This window comes from Acanthopagrus latus, chromosome 6 (genome assembly GCF_904848185.1).
Source record: "Acanthopagrus latus isolate v.2019 chromosome 6, fAcaLat1.1, whole genome shotgun sequence".
NCBI classification, from domain to species: Eukaryota; Metazoa; Chordata; class Actinopteri; order Spariformes; family Sparidae; genus Acanthopagrus; species Acanthopagrus latus.
In genome coordinates this window covers 33,177,338-33,203,653 of record NC_051044.1, presented here as the reverse complement: position 1 = coordinate 33,203,653, position 26,316 = coordinate 33,177,338, and the positions used below count along the sequence as shown (strand labels likewise).

At 39.8% G+C, this 26,316-nt stretch overlaps 1 protein-coding gene and 1 long non-coding RNA gene across 18 annotated transcripts in view; one reads left to right on the top strand and one right to left on the bottom strand.

Annotated features, from left to right (window-relative positions):
- The window catches only part of nfasca (neurofascin homolog (chicken) a), a 148,446-nt gene that overhangs the window by 8,339 nt on the left and 113,791 nt on the right, over positions 1-26,316 (bottom strand). For 7 of the 17 annotated variants that reach the window (XM_037100917.1, XM_037100918.1, XM_037100922.1 and 4 more), the window contains 12 exons: positions 25,752-25,974; positions 20,505-20,620; positions 20,162-20,372; positions 19,516-19,638; positions 18,820-18,993; positions 18,118-18,144; positions 14,670-14,936; positions 13,945-14,067; positions 8,890-9,039; positions 7,213-7,341; positions 5,730-5,765; positions 5,019-5,088 (listed from right to left, as the gene is read on the bottom strand). In XM_037100917.1, the coding sequence (XP_036956812.1) occupies positions 5,019-5,088; positions 5,730-5,765; positions 7,213-7,341; positions 8,890-9,039; positions 13,945-14,067; positions 14,670-14,936; positions 18,118-18,144; positions 18,820-18,993; positions 19,516-19,638; positions 20,162-20,372; positions 20,505-20,620; positions 25,752-25,974 (1,649 nt within the window). Of the gene's footprint in view, positions 1-5,018; positions 5,089-5,729; positions 5,782-7,212; positions 7,342-8,889; positions 9,040-13,944; positions 14,068-14,669; positions 14,937-18,117; positions 18,145-18,819; positions 18,994-19,515; positions 19,639-20,161; positions 20,373-20,504; positions 20,621-25,751; positions 25,975-26,316 lie in introns of those variants that run through there. The other 10 variants (XM_037100921.1, XM_037100932.1, XM_037100931.1 and 7 more) reach the window with 6 other exon arrangements.
- LOC119021030 lies at positions 24,206-25,100 on the top strand. The gene is made up of 3 exons (XR_005075465.1): positions 24,206-24,362; positions 24,500-24,728; positions 24,835-25,100. It is a non-coding gene; the product is annotated as an uncharacterized LOC119021030 (long non-coding RNA).

Here is a 26,316-nt window from a genome sequence, read left to right as displayed (position 1 = left end):
TTTATGCACCAGTGCCACTGAAACGTTTCAAGATTGCATCTCCAACAGCTAATTAAACAATTCTGTCCAAAAGACACAGCTTTTTGTGCACAGCTCAGGATGTGCTTGCCTCAGACGCTTTTGCCAAGCTTGCTGTCACTAGTTGACCGTACTGCCCCAGCGACTCCAGTGAGCCAGGGGGCTTTTTTTAGAGAGAGCCTTTTATTTCAGTGACTTCAAAATGTATTCAGAATGAAAGAGGGCAGAGTCAGGAATGATTCAATTATCTGATTAGGTGATTTTTTTTAGCAGGAGAGGGAAGGTGGGGCAGTAACTAGATAATGGGAGTGTGTTTCAGATAAACTTTGTGGCCTAACAAAGGTAAACTTGCCTATCTGCAGCATTAGCAAAATCTCATGAAAATGACACAGATTAATATGGCTATGGAGTCAGGATGTCAACTCTCGTACTTCAAACAGGTTTGTCATTATCAAACATCTGATTAACCAGGCTTTGAAATGCTTTACTACAGTGGTTAAATGTATTAAGACATAAGCAAATTGAAATGGATCAAAGAGACATTCATCTATTAAAATGCACTGCAAAGAAGCAATAGAAGATAAGAGTTTCATAGAGCACCATTAGGAGGACTCAGGACATGATACAGGAGACTCTTCTCCTTTCATACCTTTGAAGAGACCTTTGGACCAATGATGAAAATAAATCCCAAAAGAGACAAAGGTCACAGACATAAAGTGGGGTGGGTAGAACAGAAAGAGACAGTCATGAGACAAATGGATAACAAGACAAGCTGCATACACAGATACAGAAAAGGGAGGTCTAACATTGTGGGTTCAAGGAGTTGACATTAACATTTTTATATTGTTTCTAAGGCTGGAGGTATAAATTAGCATATTCCTTCAGGCATTCAAAAAACTATGCCTCCAATCAAATTAAAAACTGCTATGAACTGTTGTTGTCTTTATGAGAAACAGGCAGCATAGCACATGTCATGGCAATCTAACTTCAGCTTGTTAGCACTTGGGTCTCATTTTTTGTAGTTTTGGCCATCATTTCTAAGTTTTTCCACCTTAGTCTCACATGTTTGCTATATTTGAACATGGGGGACATTAGGGGGTAAGAAACGGGAGCAAGAATCACAGTTTTCGCAAATGATCGTAATTTTACAGTGCCAATGGCCAACTACAAAATTAAAGATCCAGGTTGTGACCAATTGGATTTATTCTTTATGACTACAATATAAAATCCCATGTGTTTTTCATGCTGGGTGACAGGAAAGACTGTCTTCATCTTAAGAGATGATGATATTCTATCTTGCCCCCCACACTAAAACTGCTGAAGATCCCTTGAAAGAAGACAAAATGCAAAACAAGATGGAGAAAACAGGAGAGGGGCTGCACGAAAGAATTTTTTCCTAGAAAGTCTTTTCTTTACAAGATTCATGGAGCCAAGGTCATAACTTTTTTTTTTTTTTTTTTTACTTGGATCTTTGAAGAGTTTGTTTGGTCTTTTGCCCTCCAAATCATCTCCAGTTGTTTGTTGCCTAAATAAATTCCTTAAGGGTGTCAAATTGTGCCAGACATAGTTTGGCCTGCCCCTTTTCCCCTTCACTACAAAACAAGTTGAATTTCCTCAACATCTTTCACCCCATGTACCTGTGGTGGCGGATGCTTTTTAAAAATCAAAACTGGAACAAAAAAGGTGCAAGACCTCCAATACTGTTCATTCTAGCTGCTTTCTGGGATCACTACATCTCCTTGTATTGCTGGAACAGCTGATCCGTGAACAACCTGATGTGGTTATGGGGATGATGCTTCTGTGCTCTTTTTATTTACAGGATGATGATGTTACATTGAACTTCATGGCTTTGAACCACAAAATAGAGTCAATTAATTGACCAACTGTGTTGCTATCTTGATTACTTTGTCCACTGTAAAATTGACATGATGTCTTTATACTAAGCTAGGCTAAATACCATCTTATTCACCAAACCAGATGGGAGCTTCTTGATTGAAAGCATGATTTTAAAGTTCTAAAGGTGGCAACCATTGATCTTCTGATTTAATGTCTCTGGATTTGGTTTTGAGTCTAAATCACACATTTTTGTGAATAAAATGTCTTTTGGGGGTCCTGTTGCAGCAAATATAGATACGGGCAGCCCTGGCTTTGTTTTCAAAGGAACGGGTCTGTAGCTTAGGTTGCTGACAGATTATTGGATTGACAATTTGACACCCAACAAGGAACCAAAGCCCAGCTGCATCCTGTCCATCCCTCTGCTTTCATCTCTAATCACTGCCTGTATCTATGGTGTCTCTGTCTCTGTCTGTCACACTGATTAAATATTCGCACAACAAAGTGCATAGTGATATCATGAGTGAAAACTGTGCTCTTTATAGATTGACCACAGAGCAAGTGATGTGTTAATCAGGCAGATGTCCTGTTTGGTCTCCCCGAATAAGCTACACCTTAACCACCCCCCTCTTCGACAGCTCGTGGGAACATGAGCTCCCCCCGACATGCACAGGCCAAGCCGAATCCAAAGTACCTGTTCTCGTTTTCATTCCTGTCAGGGACAGATGACCCATTTCAGCATGGGGGAAAGAGAGGGATGAGATGTGAGGAAACAGGGAAGACAGCAAGAGAGAGGAAGTGTAGAGGAAGGAAGGAGGACACACTCCACATGATACATGCATGTAAAGCATGCACACAAACACAAACACACACATAGCTGAGTGGACTTGAGGGATTAGCACCAGGGATAGAGTCCTGGTCAGAAACACAATAAAGCAATGACCTTGACTTCACAGTCAAGGTCATTGCTCACAGGCGTTGGATATCATAGTTAGACTCATTACTGATTAAAAAAACAAACAGGATCTCACACACTGGATATGGACTAAACACAACAGCATAGCACCACTTGGGTAATAATTAATGCAATAAATGTTATAAAATTACCCTGCACACTCATAAAGAGCTACCTTTTGAATTTGAATGCTGTGTCAATCAAGTGTGTCATTTCCCACAAAAGCATTTGACACATGTATGCAAATTTGCTAATGTCTGGACATGTATAAGATAAATAGATAGATATACAACAAAGACAGAATACTCCTGTTCTCTACATTGATTTGTAGGTATTTACACTGTTGTCTCTTCATGATTAGGATCAATAGGTTAAAGGAGGAATGACTACAGTTAAAAGTTTAGTGCCACCTTCACACAGCACAAGTAGAACATGTACTAAGATTTAGAAAGCAGATTACATTTAACATTATTTTAGTTAAAGTGGACAGAAAACAACAAACACATTCTTCATTAAGAAGAATGAAACCATGGATATCAGTGGGACCTGGAAGGAGCAAAGGACACATCACTTACCAACACATAATGTACAGACACATTCTACAATATATACAGTACACCGCACATGACAGAAATTTGGTCTCCTCTATACAATACAGATAGTTAACACACATAGTTAAAGTTGTGTCCACTGAGTGCTTGGTTTGTCACTGACTGAGGTTGTTAGTGTCTGACAACATTATGGAAGTGATTCCTACAGTGAGAGAGACCTGTGTTAAATGATAGAATCTTATTTGTAAACAGACACAAAAGTCTTGGATCAGAAATCTTGCGAGAGGCAATTTGTTGCAGGAAGATGATGGTGGAAACGTGAGTCAGATTTGAAGAGAGGAGTAGAAGAATTTACCAAGTGGAACTGTCAGCAAGAATTTATCACTTAAGTCATTCTTGACAATTTAACTGATTTAGACAGATGAGGCAACAGCTGTCTGAATTCGGTCTCCTCTGCAAATGTTGTGATCCTATCTTGTTTGTTCTTCTTATTTTGTCTGTGGCTGCTCATCACCAAACTATGATTTGTACTGCATTATAAACAGTAAGGGTAAATCACAAGGCAGGTACTGTTAAATTAAGTCAAATGGAGACATACATATCCCTGGTGTGTAGGTTACAAATGGGATTCAAGAGCAGCATCTTTAATGCTTCAAGCGTAAGTACATCATTGGAAATGTTGAAATGAAAAGACTAAGTTTAAGTCAAAGAACACTGAGGCCCCTGGTCACCAATGCTACCTGCTGACAAGGGGTAATAAATTCCTGAGCAGCTGCATTAAGACCTTTTTATTTATTCATCATACAGCACTAACTGAGAGATCTGTTAAATGAGACAAACAACATTTTCAAATGTATCTAAGAGCCCTTTGATCTGGGGGAGAAAACAGGACCTTGGAGAGAAAAACAAATGTTTTCAAAAGTATCTGTATTAGTGTTGGATAGATCCCCATGATTAATTACCAGTTATAAGCACAGCTGTGAGGCTTACAATCAAGGCTGGCACTTCTGCTCTTTAAAACTACTTCATATTTGGAGCATTGTCTCATCTCATCTGAATTTGAAGGATGAAATTCCTCCTCCATGCCTGAATAACTTGCCGGCAACAATGCTGCATCACACCAATAGCAGAGGGCAGTTTAAACAGACAGTCTTTGAGCAGGTCTCTGCCATAATTTGAAGGATCTTGTACTCACTACAACAACTAGAAGGAGCTGGAAATAAATACCTAGATATTCAATGCAAGTTTTCCTGTAGTAGGTGGTTGTGATGTAGTTTTTTTTGTTGTTTTTTTTTTTTTAAGGATACGTGACAGTGTTTTAATGATCTAAGTTGAGCCAATGTTAAAAGTTACAGCATTTTCATTAAACCCCATACACTACCGTAATTCAAACTTGTTTTAACATGTTTGTTTTTTATTTGTCACAATCCAGCAAAACCTTTCACCAGTTCAATATGTCCTGTACTACAGCCAGTTCTTAAAGTTTTGCTCCAGTACCCAATACCATAGTCTTCATTAAATAAATAAGTCATGGCAACACTTCCTAGCAGTTTTATAACCTAATCATTTACCACAAATTCCCTTAACCACTAAACATTTCAGATTAATTTAAAGACCAGCAATCACACAAAGCTGACAGAGAGCAGTCTGATTAAACTTACTGGTAATCAAAGGATCCATCCTGGTCTTTCTGATCTACCGGGTCCAAGGGGAGATCTTTTTTGTCACGGACTGAGGAGACAACAACAAAAGTAACATTTTTAAGCATTTTGCTGGGAGCTCCACTGGTGTTATATTTGATACATAAAACCTTCCACATGTTGAGGAGTTTTTGAAGTTAGTTTTAAAATCTGTCTGTTAGTCCTCATCTAGTAATATAGGTCCATCTTTCTGTCTTCAACCTTCACTTATTAAACAGTTAACTAACACTGTGTTCCAATTCCATACTTATCCCCCAACAATATACAATATGTATGATACAAAGAATACAATAAACTAACTCACTGGATATGACACAAGATGTTTGCCCTGAGAGAAAAATAAGAGCAAAATGTGTTTCCATTCATTTATGACTTTTTCTTTCACAAGTTTGCTGCTGCCCTTACAATCACTATAAACTGTAGTGCTGTATGCATTTGGAACACAGTGCCACTTGTGAATAAACCTACAAGCCTGTCTTAGTTACGGACATGTATCATTGGGTTGGGTGTGTCAGTGCTTTGGTAAGTACTGAAAACAGACCCTCACTGTATGTTTATGAACTCCTCTCATTAGTCTTTGTCTGTGTGTCACACTGTTATAATCCCTCTTTGACTTAGTTCATCAGCAGGTGTTAGTTCTTAGTATTCACAGAGTTACTGTGAGGCACCCACCTAAATACTTTGTGAAACCAGTCACGCAACCACCACCTAGACATTATAGAAACTACAAAATATTAACATGACTCAGTTTCTAACCAAAACATGATACCATATACTGTAGTTCATCAATCACACTTGCAGGAAGACTGTTTTTAATTTTTGCCCCAAAAAGAAAAAATAACTTGTATTTCTGTCTTATTAAGTTAATAAATTGTGTTTTCAAGTGCAAATTGGTGAATATGTGTGAGTAATAAATAAATTGACTATGCTTTGCATAACATACTGAACAAAATCCACAATGCTTACTGTCAGATGTGTCAAACATACTATCCTATTTCCTGTAATACCATGCTAAGCTGGTAAGCAGTAGACAGTTCCTGATTTTCTTTAGCACGGTGATGGCCTGCAGTTTCTATTTTCCTGCTGACATTAAAATATAGGACAGTAGCTGCATCTCCTGGATCTCAGCAGCTGTCCAGTTGCTCATCTTGACATTCGTGGATGAAGTGATGGACTGACTGCTGTGATCAGCTGTTTCCTGGTTTTAAATCTCCCCATCTGTGGGTCGCACAACAGTTCACATCACCTCCGCCCATCACACACAATTGCCAACACACTGATGGCTCGGATTTACATAGCAATGGAGGAGGAAAAAAGTGTACCCTCCAAGGTGGCAAACTGGCAGTCCAAAACAGACCCCCAATTTGCCATCCTCTGTCTAAGTTGGTGGCTTGTGTGATGGGAAAATTCCTTTTCATTATGGGTTGATGAATTTTGAACTATTTTGTTGAATATGATTTCTTAAAAACATTTATCTAACTTGCTTCATGTGACTGATATCTTATGCAAATGTATGAACACCTAACCTCTGCCCTATGTGATTATAATAGAGTCACGAACCAGCCAAAACTCAGATAGAAAGTCGCCTTCTTGTCTCATGTTTTATGTCTGATAATTTTATGCTTCGCACAGAGTCCCAGGTCATGCGTCATGAAGTTTTAACTTCATGTCTTGTGTCGATGAGAAGCCTGTCTGATTGGGATAGTCGTATGTACGTATGTGTGTAGCTTAATCACTGCTGGCGCCGAGAGTGCTTGTCTCTTCCCCTGACCTTATTGTTATCTGTGTATAAATTGTGAACACTCCTTTACTCTGGGCTCATTCGCTCGGCTCATGAATTTGGCTGCGTGGTGGGTCCATCTGCGGATGGTTGGATTAAACTTACAGAAAAGACAGATCTGACTTACTCTTTTATTGACAGAAATTTCCACCACACTTGCCAACAGTATAAAAACTTCTGTGTTAGGAAACATTGAGTTTCATTCAATATTCAAACTTTTAAATGGTAATTTTGTGGGGGAAATATCTCAGTGACATCATCTTGATTGCCACTCTACTGATGTTCCAATCAAAGCAAATGTCTCTCAGCCTTTGACAGATGGCTCACTAACATTTGTTCTCTAACAGCTATCGAAGCCGGAGTGTCAAGCCTTACCTGGGTATTTGCCCCCACGACTCCTCTTGATGAAGCAGACGATGAGAAGGATCAGTATGATAAGTGCAATGGCACACATCAAGCCAATGAACCAGCCCTGAGTGGCTATGTCTACCTGGTCGATGTAGGCTGGAGACACACACAGAGCATACGCAGGGTGGGTGGAGAAAAAAGAGAAGAGTGGGAACACAGTGAGTCACAGCTAACATATCAGACAATCTGTTCTCATCCCAGAATGCTCAGCAGCAGTCAACAACTCAGAACCAACATCTCAGTATTTGCCCCCAAGCTCATATCTAGGACGATGTCATACAGAGGATCCCATCTATAATAAAAAATGTGTTATCATACAGTACCTGAATTTTAATCAGGGAAATGGATTGTGTGGTGTGAAAATAATTATATCCAATCCACTCAGAAAAATGTCATTACAACCTGGAAATAAGACAAATTATTTGACACTTGCCAGAAATTATATAATATCAGCAATATTTCTAATATTCAATTAACAATATAAAGATGTTAATCAAATCTGTCTCATTTCAAGATATATTTTGAATAAAAAGAAAATGTGCATACCCATTGATAAAGATTTGATGTTCTGGAGAGTTTTTGGCTAACAAGCTTAAAAAAAAAACATAAATTGTTGCTGTGATCATTCACTTAATGGAGCTCATTCAGTAACTTGGAAGTCTAATGTTACTGTTTATTTCACTATAATTCTTCAACTTCTCACTGGCTGCTCAACCTTGTTCTGCATTTACAAATGTAAAACTGTACAATCTAAAAGGCTATCATTACCTCCGCCAAGAAGGTTATGTTTTCTCCTGTGTCCATCCGTTGGTTGGATGGTTTGTCAGCAGAGGATACACTACTGAACAGTATCTGAGGTGGGTAGTAGCAGCACAGGGCTTTTTAATATCTATTGTTTGAGTGTTTGAGTTAGTTTGCCTTTTTTAACAAGGTAACAAAGCAAAAAAGAACATTTTTTCACGTTAATTGAGATCAGATCCAAAATATGACCTGACACAGTCTTACAAGCATAGTAGCAAAATTGACATTTAGCATTATGTAAAGGTTAGTGAGTTTGTAAGCTCTACTTTGGTCTAATGTTGCAACTTAGTAGTTTAGTAGTATAAGTTAATATTACACTTCTGCGTTTTGTATTTTCTACCCTTCCATGAGCATTTTGTACAGAAAGATCAATATACAATATTTGAATTAAATTGAGGAGCAGTTGTGTGAGAGTATTGCTTATTCTCATTGTATGATTACTATATCCTTGCCATCATATCAAATAAGAACCTACTGGAGGTGTACATTTTCTTGTCATGCAAACAATCTTTGAGCATGTACTTGTCAGAACGTGTGAAGAGAACATTAAGTTGTGTAGAAAGTAGCAGAAAGTTTAAATATAAAAGTTCCATCTCAGAAAAATACAACTCATAAATTAGATACTGCTCATAAACTCAACCAAGTTGAAGGCTGATGCATCCGTTTAGGAAAGGGTAAATGTTTTACCCTGGCTGTATAACATACATGGACTTAAAAACAAACCATAATAACTCACCAAGCTTTGACTGAGTTACTGTAGATACTACTATTGAAAGACTACTTGCACCCAGAGCAGCCCACCTGGCTGGAACCCCGGTTCCACCTGGCCAGGTGGGGTCTCACCTGGTTTGGTCTTAAAGCTGACAGATTCGCTGCTGACGCTGTTGAGCTCATGGGAGTAAACCCTCAGACTGTATGTGGCACCTGCGATCAGATCCGCCACTGTAATGGGGGGCTGTTGTTTCACTGCTACAACTTTCACCGTCTTGTTGCCTTGGAGACACAAAAAAGGGGGCAATCACACTCCAGGGGGTGTGGCCTTGGTTCCACAGTAATGGTTGTGCTTTCTAGCAAAGGTCATGGCATCATGATGCTTTGCAGTGAGACTGTGTTCTCTGAGTGACAGCAGGGTTACTGAAGTGAATTGAGACTGATAACAATGCAGTGCCCATCCCCATCATAAAGAGTCAGCGTAAAAGCATACACGTTACTTTAATAATAGCCATTAAACATATTATATCAGCTAACACATTCAGGTTTATGTACCTTTTTATGGTTTTGAGATTAAATGTTCTCTCAAGGGCATAATTGTCCAGAGATAACTAAACCATAAATGGGAAGTGAAGTAGAGGGTCTTCCTTCAGGCAAAACCACTACACTGTGGATATCACAGTCTCATACGATTAAACTGCTCCACAAATCAGCCACTGTGCAACAAGTTTCAACTGGCAGAATTGAGAGTTTCTTTGTTTCTTTGTACTGCTATAAATTCTAAGGTGGCAAAGCATTGTTTGTCTCAATTGTTTACAGGCCCACACTTCCATGAGGTCAAAACAAAAAAATGGCAACCACAACCTGTGTCTTTCTGCTGGAGAGATGCGTTAGTCATGACATGGCCGAGCTATGAGCATGACTCTGAGGTTGCTGTGAAAGGAAGGGCAGCAAAGAGTGGTGACATCATGCACCATGCCATCAACCATTTCAGGTCATCCAACAGAGCTCATTCCATAGCCATGCTTTAAAAATCAATCCTTATATAAAGCATCTAATGCAGACACAAGAAACATGCCTTTGTCATGCCATGTCTTTTTTACACAATCAATCAATGAAGTGCTTTGGTAAAGTTCAAGGCTGACATTTAATATAACAAGTACAATATCAGGATATTTATGTTTACAGGTTGATGCATTTAGTTGATCAGTTCTGACTGTTGCTGTAATATAGTGGTTGCGGATCAAGCTATTGCTACAACATACTGAATAGCACTTGTCTTCACAGTCATTTATAATCTGCAGTATTTGCTGCAGGATTTGCTCATCCTTTTAACATGCACATACAGTTTTTAAAATGTCTGAAACATTCCGATTTTATTACTCTGGGGTTTTATGATGGTCTAAAAGACAAAAACATTCTGATAAAAACCCTGATATAAGTGGGGAGCTGACTCATTTGACAGTGCACCTCTGTTCGACTTCACTACTTCATGTTTCAAGAAATCTATTTCCTTTCCATTTCCTGGTTAGCAATGTATTTATCTAAATGTATATGCAAGAAGAATACGTCAGTTATCTAAATAACTGCCGGCATGTCATTTACATAAGCATGTTAATTAAAGGCCTGGCAAAAATACTGAAAAAGTGTGGAACCTATAATCTAATATTGACATAATGAATTCCTCATGATGTACATTTCCACAGCTTCACAATCATGTCATACTCATCTTTCTGCTGCTCTCAGTTTATCTTTTAAGCATTGATACAGTTTTAATCAAATACATATTCAACTCCACTCAGACGTTCTTTTGACTGGTTTTACACTAATTTTAGTAAAACCCACCACTGTCAATAACAGTTACATGTAAAAGACACTAGGAACAGTAGAGAACTGTATACCCTTTGAGCTGCTGGTAGGATTTGAATGTCAGGTATATGAACAGCAGCTTGACATGAAGTATAATGACTGTTGACTTTGTCCTAAATTCATCAAGATAGTGGTCAGATGTGGAGTGGCTTTCAGTTTGCAATAACAGCAAACTGGTTGATACCTACTACATATGTCAAAAATTTATTCATTTCAAAATAAAGGCTGCCTGCAATATCTAATATGTTTCAAATAACACCACTCTCTGCTCTCTCTGTAGTTGCTATAGCACTAAATGCTGTGGCCACTACCTAATTATTTACAAAATGTTACAAAACGTCCTATAATTATAATTATAGTATATATTATAATAATATAGTAAAATATTATTGTATCTATTGAAATTGTGGGCATAAATATAACAATGTTATGCTCTTCCATCATTAAAGGATTAATATGAAAGTACTACAAAGTGGTCATATCATGTTCATGTGGTCATCATGTGAAAAGACTGGCTGATGGCAAAGTCTGGGAGAGTCAAAAAACTTTGGTTACATGTGGAAATAATTTTAAGCAGCTCATCCTCAAGCTTTTACTGCATGAAGCCAGTTGTCTGAAGACAGAAATAAAGGTATGTAGATGCGTACACATATACAAATTATAGCTCTTATGCCCACACCCTGAAAGTAATTTCCATTTTCGTTCTTTTCTTTCATTGCCTTGATTCCTTTTAAGTATTTTGAAGAAGCCAATTTACTTTTCCACTTTTCTTCTCTTATGCTACCAAAGCATCATTCTTGACTTAAACCCTTCCCAGAGAGACACACAGAGACTCCTGTGTCACATTCAGATTGATAGGGTGGGATGAAGGAGTAATTATAGGAGTTGGGGGAGTGTAAGAGGCTCCCTGCCTCGCTTCCTTAGAGTCAAAGCTTTCAGTTTTGACCTTGGAGAGCAGGGGATGAGTGGGAGGGGTGAAGACCATTAGATCAGTCTCATCAACCCCCTCTCCTCCCTCCCTCTCTCATTTTCTCTCTATTCGCATTCCAATATCATTAATAATTCAAGCCTGTGCCCAAGTACATGAAATGAGAGGCAATAAGAGAGTGCCTATAAACACCAGATTATCCAATATTAACTAGTGTGGGGATTCAAGAAGAGGCGGGATGATGTGTTTTATAAAAGCAGGCTTTAAGAGTGCTCAACACCCAATCCAAAGAAATGCAAGTATTTATGGAAGCATAGAAGGTAAAAAAAAAAAAAATGGACCCATTCAAACAGCAATTTAGCAAGCAAACCGCCAAACAGCCCATATACAGTGATGGTTCACAAGAGCCATTCAAAGCCGGGCAGCATGTTAGACAGAAACCATCATGGTGGTGTGCTGCACAGGAAATTCAGACCAACATGATGATGATGAACATTTTACAACACTTAAAGACCAGAGAGAGATAGAAAGAGTATAAGAGAGAAAGACAGACACACGCATTGTGGACTGTTGTTGAATTGTTGTTGAAATTAAGACTTCGGTTAATATCACATTCTCAAATAAAAAAGTTTTTTTTAAAAAAAAAAAAGAACAGGCCAGTGGAGCAGCAGCTGCTGCTGCTGCTGCTGCAGTTGGAGGTTATCTCTGATGAGAGATACATAGTTTATGCCTTAGTTAAAAACCTTTAGTTAAAAAATCCTGACTATTTTTGACTCATGTTTCCTTTTTCCTTTCCTTTCTTTCATTTCTTTATGCTCTAGCCTTGCATGGCACATTGTTGCTAAGTGAAGGTGGCTTTGGGAATCAGTACACAATGACACATTTCAACAAATCCTTTGAGAAAGGAATTTGGGTTAAACAAAACTTGCCATTGAGGTGTTACTGAAATCTGTATGAAAAATAAAACCTCTTGCTAACAGGACTGAGTCTCATTAAGGGATGTAGGGAAAAAAATAGATGAAATAGAGAAGTACATTTTTGGAAATAAAGATGAAGTGAACATTACCCTTATCTCTTAACATGAAAGAGTTGCTGTGGACTTATAATGTACCAAATTTTATAAGCTACAGTAATCAGTCCCTCCAGGAAGTTGCAACCCCAACAATAAACACAAAATCAACGAATCTCTGAATTCTGCGCCATCTCACAAGTTTGTCCAAGCACTGTAGCTTTCCTGCAAAGTTAACCATTCATCATAGTTTCCTGCTATTTTCACCAATCATAGCATTAAAACATGTATGTGCATTTTCAAATCTTTTTTTCAGGTATTGATGATGCAGACATGTGCAACGCAAAATTCTCACATGTACCCACAAATATTAACGCTAAAGATTACACCTAACATTTCCGTTCTCTCTGAAAGTAGAGGTAAACTGCAACATTAAAAATAATTGATTGATAAGCACAATTCTAGTGCTTTTCTGGCTGAAAAGCCTGGATAACAGACAAGAAATATCACTGGGACAGAGGCTGTTGCAGCAAAATCTACTGCAAATGCTTAAAGAATTACTGAATTAGTTTAAAGCAACGATATGTATAACTTGTCATTTTGTGTGATTTAGGACAGAGTGCAATACCACTGTGGTAAATACTAACCCCAAGGTTGAGAGGAAACCAGTGTAAACACCAATGGTTTTATTATACTACATCCATTAAACATCAACATTTACTTTAAAATGTTGAAGCAGCATCTTGTGGCTTCATAAAGTTGATATAGCAAACGTGTACACACTGGAAACAGTTTTGAAGTTGTGAGACTGAATCAAACAGTGAATTTGAGGGCCTGAAAGAGTGAGTTAGTTTCTTTACTAATTTGAGGCTGATGGAGTATTCGATCGCTCTCTGTTGGTTCATTGCAACGTTACACTAAGTCACAAATTATTCATTTATTTTATCTGTAATCTGACAGCAAAAAAAAAAACAAACAAAAAAAACAGATTCAAATGATGTGAGCATGGTGGGCAGAGGAAGTCATTCAGTTGCAGGAACTAAGGATCCTAGTATTATTGTAGCATCATGACAATACAATAGGACTTTTATCTTGTGACCCACCATTAAGTTTCAATTTTGGCTATCTGAGAGAAAAAGTTTGGGCATCCCCATCTCAGAGGTCACGCCAAAGTTGTAGAGTTGAATGGACTATTATATAGTGTCCCAGTGATTTACAAAAAATATAGATTTATTCTGAAACATCTGTGTTACCTGCTCTCTGAACTAATGCCCTTTGTCTGCTCCTACTCTTTGTGCTTAGTATAACCATTGCAACAGCATTAATATGTTGCCCTTCCGGTTTTTCAATTGCTCAAGCTGGGCTTGGTCTGGTTTCTTACTTTCCAGTGTGTACTCTAGCACAAACTCGCTGCTGCCGGCCGGGAAGTTGTGTCTCCAGCTGACGTTAGCGTAGTTACTGTTAGGCACCACCGTCAGATTCCAGATCTCCCGCCCAGGGGCCACTACACAAGGTGGGGTGGGGTGGGGGTAGGGGGTCAGATGTAAAGGGTTAAAGGTTAGGGGCAAAGGGCAAAGAGGGCACAGTTACAACAACCACACACAGGGCTCCATTAAGACCTATGCATGGTGCTAACACTAAGGGAGTCTTCCAACAAAAATGATTGTTTTGATCATGGTCTGCTCAAAATCATGAGTAAATTCATTATGCTCGTGGGCTGAAAATTCACCCACAGGCAGAATTTTTCCTAAAAAACAAATAAAATTGTAAACTAACAATATCACAAAACCTCATCACTTAAAATAGGTGACTCTATGGTGTGGAAGGGTACTCATGTTCTTTACAGTTATCAAAACCCATTTAATTAAAAATAGTTTTGATTCTCACTTCCTGACCAGGGAGTTGTTGATGGCTACATCCCAATATTCTGAAGTAATTCCCCACTTTTTGTACAGCAGGTACAGCACAGCTTATCGGAATGCAGCCTTGATGTAGTTTCCTGTTTCGTCAGGTGGGAGAAGGCAACTGTCTTTTCATTTCCATGAAATGCCATTCATGGTCAACTATAACAGACACTAAAAACCACAATGGGACAACAGCATGTACCCAACACGTTCTGATCAGTACGCTTGGTGGTGACCAGCACAGGAGGTGTGGTGGTAGTAGTCGCCTCAGTTGTTGTGGTGGTGGTAGTAGAAGGAGTAGTAGTAGTAGTAGTAGTAGTAGCAGTAGTAGTAGTAGAAGGAGTAGTTGCTGGAGTGGTAGGGGCTGAAGTACGAATGGTTGTAGGAGTGATGGTAGTAGGAGGGAGAGGAGCAAGAGGAGTAGGAGTAGGAGTGAAAGCTGAAGCCACAGAGGCGTCGGTAAGCTCAACTACAAGAGAGGAGGTGGGAGAGAGAAAAGGGTTAAAGACAAGGCAGCAGGAACATCAAACAGGAAGACACACATTGACACACAGGAGAAAGTCGATGAAGGTCTGAGCTTAAACACACACATGAATTCCCCACAAGCAGTACTGTTCAGCAAGCACATCACTCGCCTGAAACCTGAAGTCATCATTTGTCAATAAATGATCACGATGTTCATTTAAGTTTTCCATCTCAACTCTGGTGAAATCTACACACGTCATCATTGTCCTCCATAGACTTAGATGCCACTGCCCTCAAGAGGACAAATGCCAATATTACAACATGACTGTCACACCTGTGGACAACAGAGTCCTGACCTGAGGGGTTGGCCCTCCTGTGTTGATACAGCACTTAGAATTACCATGACCTGGATGACTGAGAACCTTCATCAACTTAAGATGATGTCTGTCTTTGCTGGACAGAGCAACAGGAAATCAATTTGACTTAGTACATGCCGATAGATTAACCTCTGATATCCTTTTGTGGTTACGTCAGCTGTTAGCTAAAGACTGCAAAGTTTTAACAAAGCCAGATTAGGTCAAAGATATTATTTGTTTCATTATGTCTCTCACAAGTCCCCCAACATACTACATTTCTGCAGTGCTGCTTGACCAAAATAAAGTTACTTGACAATTTTTATAGGACTTCATGCAATACATTTGCAGACCCATTTCATTGAGGGGAAAATACAACACATTTACACAGTGTTGCAGTGGAAAGTACCATTACAGTACTTGCCTGATATTTAACCATCTATAAGCTAAGTCTTTTATTTGGTTTATAGTATTTTGCCATGCAGACGTAGTTATTTGGATGGCTTGCAAGAAATATCATAGCAGTTGTGTGCTCAGGCTTGGTATAAGACCCTAATACTTTTTCAGTACTGACTAAACTGTGTCAGGAGAATGTGTCATGTATAGAAAGCTGGAATCACATTTCAGGCACTGGGTCTTTTTCGTTAAATGCTGGATTAGATATGAACCTCAAGTAATTTCAAGTTTCTAAAATAAGTTGCTTGTGTTTAAACAACCAAGTTTTAAAGGCAAAGTTGTTTATAACCCTGGAAGCAGGTGTTGATATAACCTTAGTATCTGTAGCAAAACTCAGGAATAACAGTGGCACTGTGGCTTTAGTGTTTTAAAACTGCATCCAGTCCTAATCCTAATCCTAAATTCTTTTTTGACTTTTGTGACACTTTGTTGCTCCTAGAGGTTGGGAGCTAGCACAATCTTTTTTCATTGATTTCCACATGAAATCACTCTGACTGTACCTTGAAGTTGAGGTCTCCAGCCAGTGAAGGGTCCCACTACTGATGCCCCCACCATAAACATTTCCTCCATACAACAACCCGAACCCAGCCATCATGCTTGTTTCACTAGGCTGTATGCCAAGCATGCCCTGAAACCACCGTGCGAGGGGAGAAAAAAAACGCAGGAAGAAATGATGGAAACATCAGCATGTTCGGGGGCCATTACAGCCCAGTGGTATAGGCCAGTTCATCCCAAAGCTACCAGCTACCTTACCTGCAAACCCCAGTGCTGTATGTATGACTAAGCAGGTGAACAGATACAATGGATGAAGATGGCAGAGTGACATGACTTTTAAAAAGAGGCTCAGAAGCAAGATGATTAAGCCAATGAGTGAGTACGTAAGCCAACCACTGATTTGTCATCCTCAGCATACTCCTCAAGTTGCATCATTTATTAAAAATAAATATTTGGTTGTTTTGATATTTAGATGCAAGGACGTGCATCTCCTATCATCCCACACACACGCACGTGTGCACACACATGCACATGTCCACGCCACACACACATACGCACACACACTCACACACACAAAGGAGTAGTGTCATCATGACATTGTACATAGTATTCAGTGCGATGACTGAGAAACTTTTGAAATATATAAGATGCTGCACAAGGCTAACTTGTCTCTTTTTGCAGATAGGAAGAGGCAGTGATGCTGTGGAATTGCATTGTAAAGGTGCGCCATCAGGGATTGGTTCAGAAATCTGAGATTAAAGGTCAACATGAATACAAACAGCTTAAAGGAAAATTTTACAATCATTGTCAGGGTGTGAGTCCTGATCATGAAGACTATGATATCAAGATTTAGCACATCTGGAATGCGACATATATCTGACATGATACGTTTTTCTTTAAGAGGGCCGTGTATTCCATTCCTTAAACATGTGAATCATAGAGGGAACCACTGTATTCAAAGCCTGTGATGCCCTCAGCATGTAGAGAGGGCTTTTTCAATCCCTGACAGCACACAGCAGCAGACAAACAGCAGCTTTACACACAGAGGAAAGATGGAGAGATGAGGAGAATCAGACAGGCAGATGAACAGATGAGAAATCAAATAAAAACTGTGTAGACAGCAGTTCAGTCCAAAAACGCAGGACGGTCTTTTGTCTGATTTATGTCATTACAGATGTTCACAGTCACTCAGTCAGAGTAAGAAAATGGTCCTAAAGGGCTGGGTTGTAATGGGCATTTGTGATTATTATTATCATTATTGACATTATATATTATTATTTGACATTTTAAAATGGATATAAAAAATGGAAACAAGACATTAATCTGTTACAAAGATAAGTCAGTATTGTTTTATCAAATCTTTTGCAGTTTTACACTCATTAATAGTTTTGTGATAATGGTCTTTGCATTGTTAAAACTTTATCTTAGAAGATCTGGATAGCAGCATTTGGATTATGGATTGTGTCTAAAAAAACAAGTATAAATTCCTCACTGACAGTGTACCATATGCGGGTCTTGTATATGTGAGCATACTGCATGTCTTAATGTTTATGTAACAGTAATTTACTGCTTATGTAAAATCCAACCATATGAGGCAAACTTATATTATCTTTTATATGAAAATGGAAGCCCATTATCTACCCCAGCAAGGGTGTACAGTAATACCCAAAACCAATGGGGTTAAAACTAGTTCAGCAGCTCCCTCTGCTGCCTGCCAGTGTGAGCTGCAGGGAGTGGTAGAACTGCATGTTAGTAGATAACATAATGTGGGTGGACTGTGCTGCTGCTTAGTGTTTGGATGAACAGATAAAGAGATAAATATAAAGGTAGGGCAGGGGAAAGGTGACAGGCAGCCACACTGTGCTTCTCATTCCCCATTACCTAGACCTGTAGCATCAGTAAAGTTTTCTGTCGGCACAAAGAGAAGGGGTAGACAGGAGAGAGAGGAGAGGTGTCAAAAAGACAGAGACGGACAACAAGGGACAGCAACAGTGGCTGAAACATACAATCTGTCCAGAGAGGCTTGATACCTTAGAAGTTTTCTAAATTCAGTTGAACCAGCCCTTCAAAACAACCTGTAAGGTGTGTTTTTTCTCATGACAGTGTACCAATCAGTCATCAGTAGTATCTGATCTTCTTCTCATTGTCTGTTTGGGTGTGAGTGTGTGTGTCCCTATGTCAGCGTGTTGATTTTGTCATCCATCAGAGAAAGATATCTCTCAAGTTTTCATTAAAGTAAAGTAATCATTACCACAGTTGGTAGTGTGAATCTCTCTCTCTCTCTCTCTCTCTCTCTCTCTCTCTCTCTCTCTCTCTCTCTCTCTCTCTCTCTCTCTCTCTCATGGCCATTTACAGTTTGATTTAGTCTGAGTGCCCTTTTATGGTTCTTCTGAGCAATTAATAATCAACTGTTAAACAAGAGAGCAAGTGAATTGCTGAGGTAGTTCATCCTATTGTAAACATTTCCATGGAGAGTTTTAGGGTTTCAGATTCATTTTTACCTTGAACAGGAAAAACAGTTATTTGGAGGCATCGGAGGTGAGATTTATTGGCAAACAAATGGTCAAATGTGGAAACACTAACCTTCATTAGCGAAGTGTGGGGACTCGTCAGCAAAGACCTCCCCTGCTCCCTCCTGGGTACGCGCTGACAGGAAGAACTTGTAGCGGACAGATCGGTCGGGCAGGCGGAGGGTGAACTCTGTCTCATTAGGAAGTAAATTCTTGAACTGGGGATGACCCAACCTGGTGCCGTTGACTATGCACATACATTTATAGAAGAAAGGATGACATAAAAGGAAAGACTGGTTGGTTTGTTATCAGATCATCGTACGATGCAGAATATTGCTGACCTTTCTCACAGTTATTCCTTTGGACTGACTTCTACTACTTCTTGGCTCCTCTTTGACACATTCACATATTGCAGCTGTGCATACATCAACTTGTCTGAACAACACAGTGGCTGCATACAATGGCCCTTCTGAGTGCATTCACCTCCACTGTCACTTTCAATCAAGTGGTTAAGATTACAGAGTTAAACTGGCTTGGTTCAAACCTGTCTTATTGTGTGTCCATTTGTGCTGACCTGTTCTGTGCCTGTTGTAAAGCTGTGTGGTCTAAACACAGTATAATCCAATAAAACTATCGAAACAAGTCAAACACCTGAGTCCTGACAAATACTGGAAGTGCCAAGTAAATAAAATGCTTACCGTCTCAAGGTTTGATGGTTATTATAGTACATGCATGAATACTTAGGGTTTGGCAAATCAGAACTGCTCACCTGTTTGGTATTTTAACAGGTATCCAACCAGAATGCCATTGGGCTCGAGAGGTTTGCCCCATTCAAGTTGGAGGGTGTCAAAACCTCTACGGTTTATCCTGAAAAACTTTGGAGCATCTGGCACTGCAAGCACACATACACAGGAAGATAGACAAAATCACATAAACAATGAGTAGAAATAAGACGGGTCCAGGACAGAGGAGAAGAGAATCTTATTTTGCCTGAGCTAGTTCCATCATGGTTGAAAGCTGGGGCATTATAATGCAGTACCACAGATGCTGGCACCAAAAAATCTCTGGCTCCATAAACATCCAGTCCAAGTAGATGTTGAACTCAGATCTTGTGCATAAGAAAAAGTAACATTACCACAGTGTAGGAGTCCTCTGTTAAAGTACAAACATATTAGCATCGAAACATACTCACAGTAACAAATCTATAGGTACTCACTATGCAGAATGGTATCTTTCAGAAAAAATGTCTGTGCACATTATTACAGTAAAATTAGTGATGCATTATTGTGTTCACTTAGCTGTAAAACTAATATTACATCATATTTTGTTTATTGTATTTTCTTAGGTATTTTTAACTAAATCTTGAAAGGCAATAAATCTTAAAGCGTATAACCTTCGTCTGGGTGCATCCTCACCTCCCTCCTTGGTGGTGAATTCCACCGTGTTGCTCAGTGGACTCTCAAAGCGGCTGTTGGCCACAACCATGAACATCTTGTATTTAGAGTAGGGCACCAGGTCGCTGAGGATCCCTGACGGCTCAGCCACAGTGCTGAAGAAACCTTTGGTCTTCTTCTCCTTACTGACTACCAGACCTGCAACCAGACTCGACTCACGCCAGTAGTACAGCTGGGAGGTAGAAGGGGAAGGTGGGTAAGACGCTAAGGAGATTAAACTAAATAAACTGTTGGAAGTATTTTTTAGATCAACTCATCAGTCAGTTCTAATTTTTAGAAAAAAAAAAAAAAAAGCCAGACTCACTCTGTACTCCTTGAACTCTCCCTGTACTGAGTTCAGAGCCACAGGCTTCCAGTGGATGTTCGCCGTGGTGCTCTCGACCTTTGAAACCCGCAGGGCAGTGGGAGCATCGGTGGGCTCTGAATGCACAAAAAGGGACACAGTATGTGTAAATAGTTGGAAAGGTTTGGTTCTGTTTAAGCTAGAATAACAACAAACTAGACAATTCCCCACCGGGAAATCGCGAGAGTGGGCTGTGTGCTTTGCCCCTTGACGAAAAAACTATGAAAGCAAAGCAAAAGTTGAATATCACGTTGGACTTGGAGTTGTATCTACATTTTAAAGTTTGAATGGTGTGTCTAGGTCAACGTGTGCCAGAGATGTTGGTTTTTGAAATCTTTTTTCCCATCTTTTCGCCTGGTCTCATCCACTTTCAATGGAAAAAGTTTGGGGTTTTTTTTCAGAGACAGACAGACAGAGAGAGAGAGAGAGAGACAGACAGAGACAGACAGTGAGAGACAGACAGACAGACAGATAAAGAGAGAGAGCGAGACAGACAGACAGATAGTAAGAGAGACAGACAAACAGAGAGAGAGAGAGACAAACAGAGAGAGAGAGAGAGAGAGAGAGACATTCACACTACCAACTGTGGCAATGATTACTTTAATGAAAACTTTCAGTCAGCACTTATGAGGGATGCGATGAGGAATAGGAACGAGCTGCTGCTGATACTGAGCTAGACTCATGGCTGTCTGACTGCCTTCAATCTTTACAACTGCTAACATTAGCTTTAACAGTTCTTAAACTGTGCTAGCTGTGAACTGTGCTCACTTTTCTTCTGAAAGAAGTTTGAGTTGGCTTCCCTTTCCTTGCTTTCTTTCCCTTTCCACCTTTTCCTTTCGTTTAAGGCTATCTGATATTGCTTTCTTGGGGAAAGACATGTCTTGACGAGTAGCAGCCACTCCGCTCGTTAAGCTGTTTGGAGAGGCATCTTCTGCACCTGCAGCTGCAGGGGTGGACTGAACCATTATGTACTGTAAAGGGGGAGAGGGGCCTCAGACAGCCTCCACTATTTTTTTTTAATACAGAGTCTCATCTGATTTATTGTGCCAATTTTAAGTTAGTTATGACACTAATTACTGAGAAAAAAAAATAAAGCAAAAACAACATTTTTATTTCAGGCCTTTCGAGGGCCCCCTCCTCCATTTGGGCCCTGGTAATCAGTCCCACTTTTCCCCCAGTTCAAGGCCCCTGACTAGAGACACCATTCCAATTTTAAAAGTCACAAGATCTTGAACTATTGGACCTGTATTCACCTGTATTTATATTTTTATATCTGTTACAGTTTTGAAATAATCACAGTTTTAGGCCTTGTCCACACCAGCCCGGTTAATTTTCCAACCAAGGTTTTGTTAAATAAAAAAACATAACCACACAAGGGGTGTAATAAAAATAACTCTGCGCACAAGCAACCGTAAATCCACCACCAAGTATATACGTGTTATACATATGCCACAGCAATGGGTGGCGATGTAATGTAAAACAGGAAGGCTGTTTCAACCAATCAAAATAGTTTAAAACCAGAATGGGAAAGCACGGCAAATACCAAAAAATAAACAACAATGGCGAATCACAAGGGAAAATCGTTTGTCTGGACCGAGCTGGTTACCAAGGGTTAGTTTGAGATCGTTAAACAACCTCTAACCACCTTCTAACTGTTGTTACTCTGTGTTTACATTGCTGCATTGTGTTTAATATTTACAAAGGCACGCGCTCAGTTCTGACGTAAGCAACGGAAATATTCGTGGTTGTCATATCCACACGCAACCGATGAAATCCAAATCGGCCAAAAACCTCACCCTGGATCCCGGTTTCAAAAGACCGCAGTTTCAGTGTTCCAAAAGCACGATTGCATGTGGACAGAACAGTAAAAACGGGAGCATAACTTCACGGTTGCAAAATTAACCAGGCTGGTGTGGACAGCTCCTTAGTTTGAAGGATTTTCAGCCCGTCTTCTGATTTTATAATGGGTGTGTATTTAGTCAGCTAGAGTGCGTGACATCATCAACTGCTGCACCCCAGAGTGTAGAGCAGCTGGAAAGATGGGAGAAAAATTCTCTTCAGCTTGATTTGGATCCCACATCTTTTACTTCACATAGACAATGTATGCATATAAATGTAGGAAATCTTGTTGGCTTTCAGCTGATGGTCTTACTTCAGATGTAGGACTCACAGTTTTGGATTTAGAAGCCAGAGAGCGACAAGCCCATAAGCGGCAATGTTAAATTTGAGCCTAATTTCTGGAGGAGAGCAGACGGTACCTGTTCTCTTGCTCTTATGCCCTCGCTTTGCACTCTCTAGAAATATAAATGACTTGACCGCGTTCAGTAACTCCTCCTGTAACTCAACATACAAATATTTTGGTGGTAACCATCACAGTTTTTTCAAAAATCACAGTTTGGGAGGCGTTTTCCCATTCATTTCTTATGGGGTCATTTTCAGCTTTGGCTCGCCTCCTGCTGCAGCATACGTGCGGCCATTTTAAGCTCTTTCTGCCTTTAACTTTTCACCTTTTCAGCCTTTTTTCACTTTTTTAAGCTCTTCTGCCCTCTTACACTACAACTTTTTGGCCTTTTCAGTCTTTTTTCACCTTTTTAAGCTCTTTCAGCCCACTCTATAGCTTTTTAGCCATTTCAGATATTCATCTTTCTGCCTTTTAATCTCCTTCAATTATTCGACTTCATCTTTTCATCTTTTTATGATATTCATCTTTCTGCCTTTTCAGCTTCTTTATACATTCAGCTTCACGTTCAGCTACAGAAACTCTTCAGGTATCAATGTTCAACTTTTTAAGTTCTTTCAGCCTTTAACTTTTCAACCTTTTCAGCTTTTCAGCAGTACGTTCAGCAGATTTCGCTTCAGCCTTTAGCAAACACACTGTATTTTCGCAGGAACTGCAATTTGCCTAGTTGTAATGCATCATTTATTTGTGGTTTATTTCACAGGGATGGATACAAGATGCATAGATAAACTGAAAACAGCTGCCCGATGCAAGAAACACAGTGTTTAGAGCAGAAGATAATTTACAACACATGTCACTGGGAGTGCTTTAGAATGAGAAATTAAAACAATGAGAGGAAGAGGCATTAAATTGTGTACACCATGATGTAACATAGCACACATTTAAAAGCATTAGGTATGTACAGGTTTGTTGCTGAATTAACCAGGATGTGGTTGCTCTTTTAAAGGTGCTAAAGTTTGCTGCAAATTTCAAATGAACAGGCAGCAAGTTCTACAACTTTGCTATTTTACCTTTCTCCTTTTGTTGTATGAGCAAAAGAAGTTTTTGACGAATAAAACTTTACAATTGCCACTTGAAGTTGCTCTTGATTTACTGCAGCTCTGTAATCTCTTGATACATTTCCAGAGGGGCTCAGAAACAAGTCAATTTAATGCCATAATGGCTTAAAATGACAGAAAGTGAAATGATTCACTTATGACTTTGGAGGATTTATGTTTTGTCAACCTGAGAGTTACAGTGAGCAACCTCTCCTTCAACACCCCACATTCCAGCTGGAGTTTCTCTGCAACTTCTCCTGCAAATATTATAAGTAAGTATACTATAAGTATCAACAAATCTTCCTGCACTCTACTCCTGCCTCGTTTTCCACTTCTGGGTCCAACCAAGTGTGGCAGGTCGAGTGTTGCTCCACCCCCACTCGATCAGCATCACCGGTACTTGATTGCACATTGGTGCCACCTGTTTAATTACTGCTCTCTCCTTGGGCACACTTTCTCTTGCCGTTCATCTGGCAGGGCTCTGTTTGGCGTGCTCCGTTTGCTTGGTGGGTTTGGAGAGCTTCATCTGTGGTCATTTTCAAGGTAAGCATGGGTGCTGTTACTTTGTGAAATTTCATGGAACGTCATGATGCGACAGCTCCCGTGATTTTGTTACTGCAGCGTCTATATTGTCACCTATGCTAAAAGTTGTTTGCTCTCTGCTCTCTGTCCTGCTGTAGCTGTTAAAGCCACAGTGGTTCCTCCATTTCTCCTCCTGTGCTCCGTGGGAGGCTGCACTGCAAGCCCGGGGACGTGCACCACAGCGGCTATCTAAACGAAAACCATTCATGGCCTCCATCCTTGGTGCAGTCGCCTCGTCTTCGCCGTCCTTTTCTCACAGTCCTCTGTGGGCTCCTGTTGTGGCTGCTTTCCACGCAGTGCTGGACTCTCAGCCCCACCTCAACCTCTGTTGGTTTATTTTGTTTTGAGTTTGCTTGTTTGTTTGGGTTAATCACTTATTTTGCAACTCCAACCTTGAGTGTCCCTCCATGTAATGTTGTTCTTTTCTTTCCAGGACAGGAGCTGGTGCAGTGTGTGGCAGACTTCCCTGGTGGTGGTCCCCATCTCACATCCCTTAATATTGCTGTGGCACGTGGTGATTTGGTTTGTAGTGTTTTGCATGGTTTGAGTTGATTTATTCTGCCCACCTCGCTAAGTCTTAGCCCTGTTCCTTTTTTTGTTTGTTTTCTGAAAAATATTGTGGAACACTCAGGTTGTGACATATCTGTGCTCCTTTAAGTCTAGCAAATCATTGTTAAATAAAATTTGGTATTTTTGGAAGTCCGTCTCACGTCCTCTTTAAAAATTGGTGTAACGAATCTGTGTGACCTTCTAGTAACCCGGGTATAGGGCAGAGTGGGCCACACAGTGTAATATCTATCAGCCTTAGTCCAAAGATCAATGTTTCTTATAAATGCTGTATCGTAGGCAACTGGACTCGGTTCTAACTAACTGGAGGGAAGTTGCAGGCTTTTAAACTTTGTGTGGGAGTGTCCTTAGAGTCAGTAAGGGCACATGTGAGCTCTGAGTTTTAGAGCTGTGTTCCTCATGTAGGTTGGTAGGGCTTTACTGAGCCCAGGTATGAATGGTTGTTAAGCTGTCTGGGGAGAGAACTCAGTGCTGCATTGTAGGTTGGTGGTAAGTAATGTCTTAGGTCACCACCTCTGTTCACAGGTCGTTCCAGTTTGAGAGAGATTGATTACTTCTCTTTCAATCTGTCTGTTTTCCCTGGTCAATATGTTTACATTATTCTCACAGGAATGATTTTGCTCTCCGAAGTGGCCCTAAAAACTCTTAAACTCAGACATGTCCTAAATGACTCTGTCAGGACACTCCCACACAAAATTTGAAAGCCTGTAATCAACCTTGATCAACAAAGATCAACGGTAGTATTTGATTTCACAAACTGATATCTTGTATGTATCTACTTACTGTCTTCTCCAGAGTACCCAATGACCACATTGGACTCAGGTCCTGCTCCAAACTCATTCCTAGCCTGGATTTTGATCTCATAAGGCACATAGGTTTCTGTGTTGTGGATGACATGTTTGGACCCAATCGTGGTCACATTACTCCACTCATCCCCCGAATCCTTCAGTCTCCACCACACGTTGTAGTGCAGGTTTGGGCCATTTCTCTCAAGGTCAAGCAGAGGCTGGGAATGAAAAGCTCAATGTGAACACCCGTTGAACAACAAGATGCAGTCATTTTGGCTAAGAGGAATGTCTTTCATCAATAAAAAGGTCAAATCTTGTAAAAGGGTTTAGTTTGTTGACCACTAGTGGACCTTTTCTTTATTTTTCATTTGGTGTAGAGAGCATTTTGTAGTCATGCTTCTTTTTGGGCCTAGTTTGTAAGGTGGGGCCAAAACAATTTTCTTCAGTTAAAAATGTTTATTGAATGTGATTTTAGAAAAAATATGAAAAATAAATATGCATACATGGCCTCAGTAAGTATTCCAACTACTTTCAAATTCTATTTTCTCCTTTTTACAGTA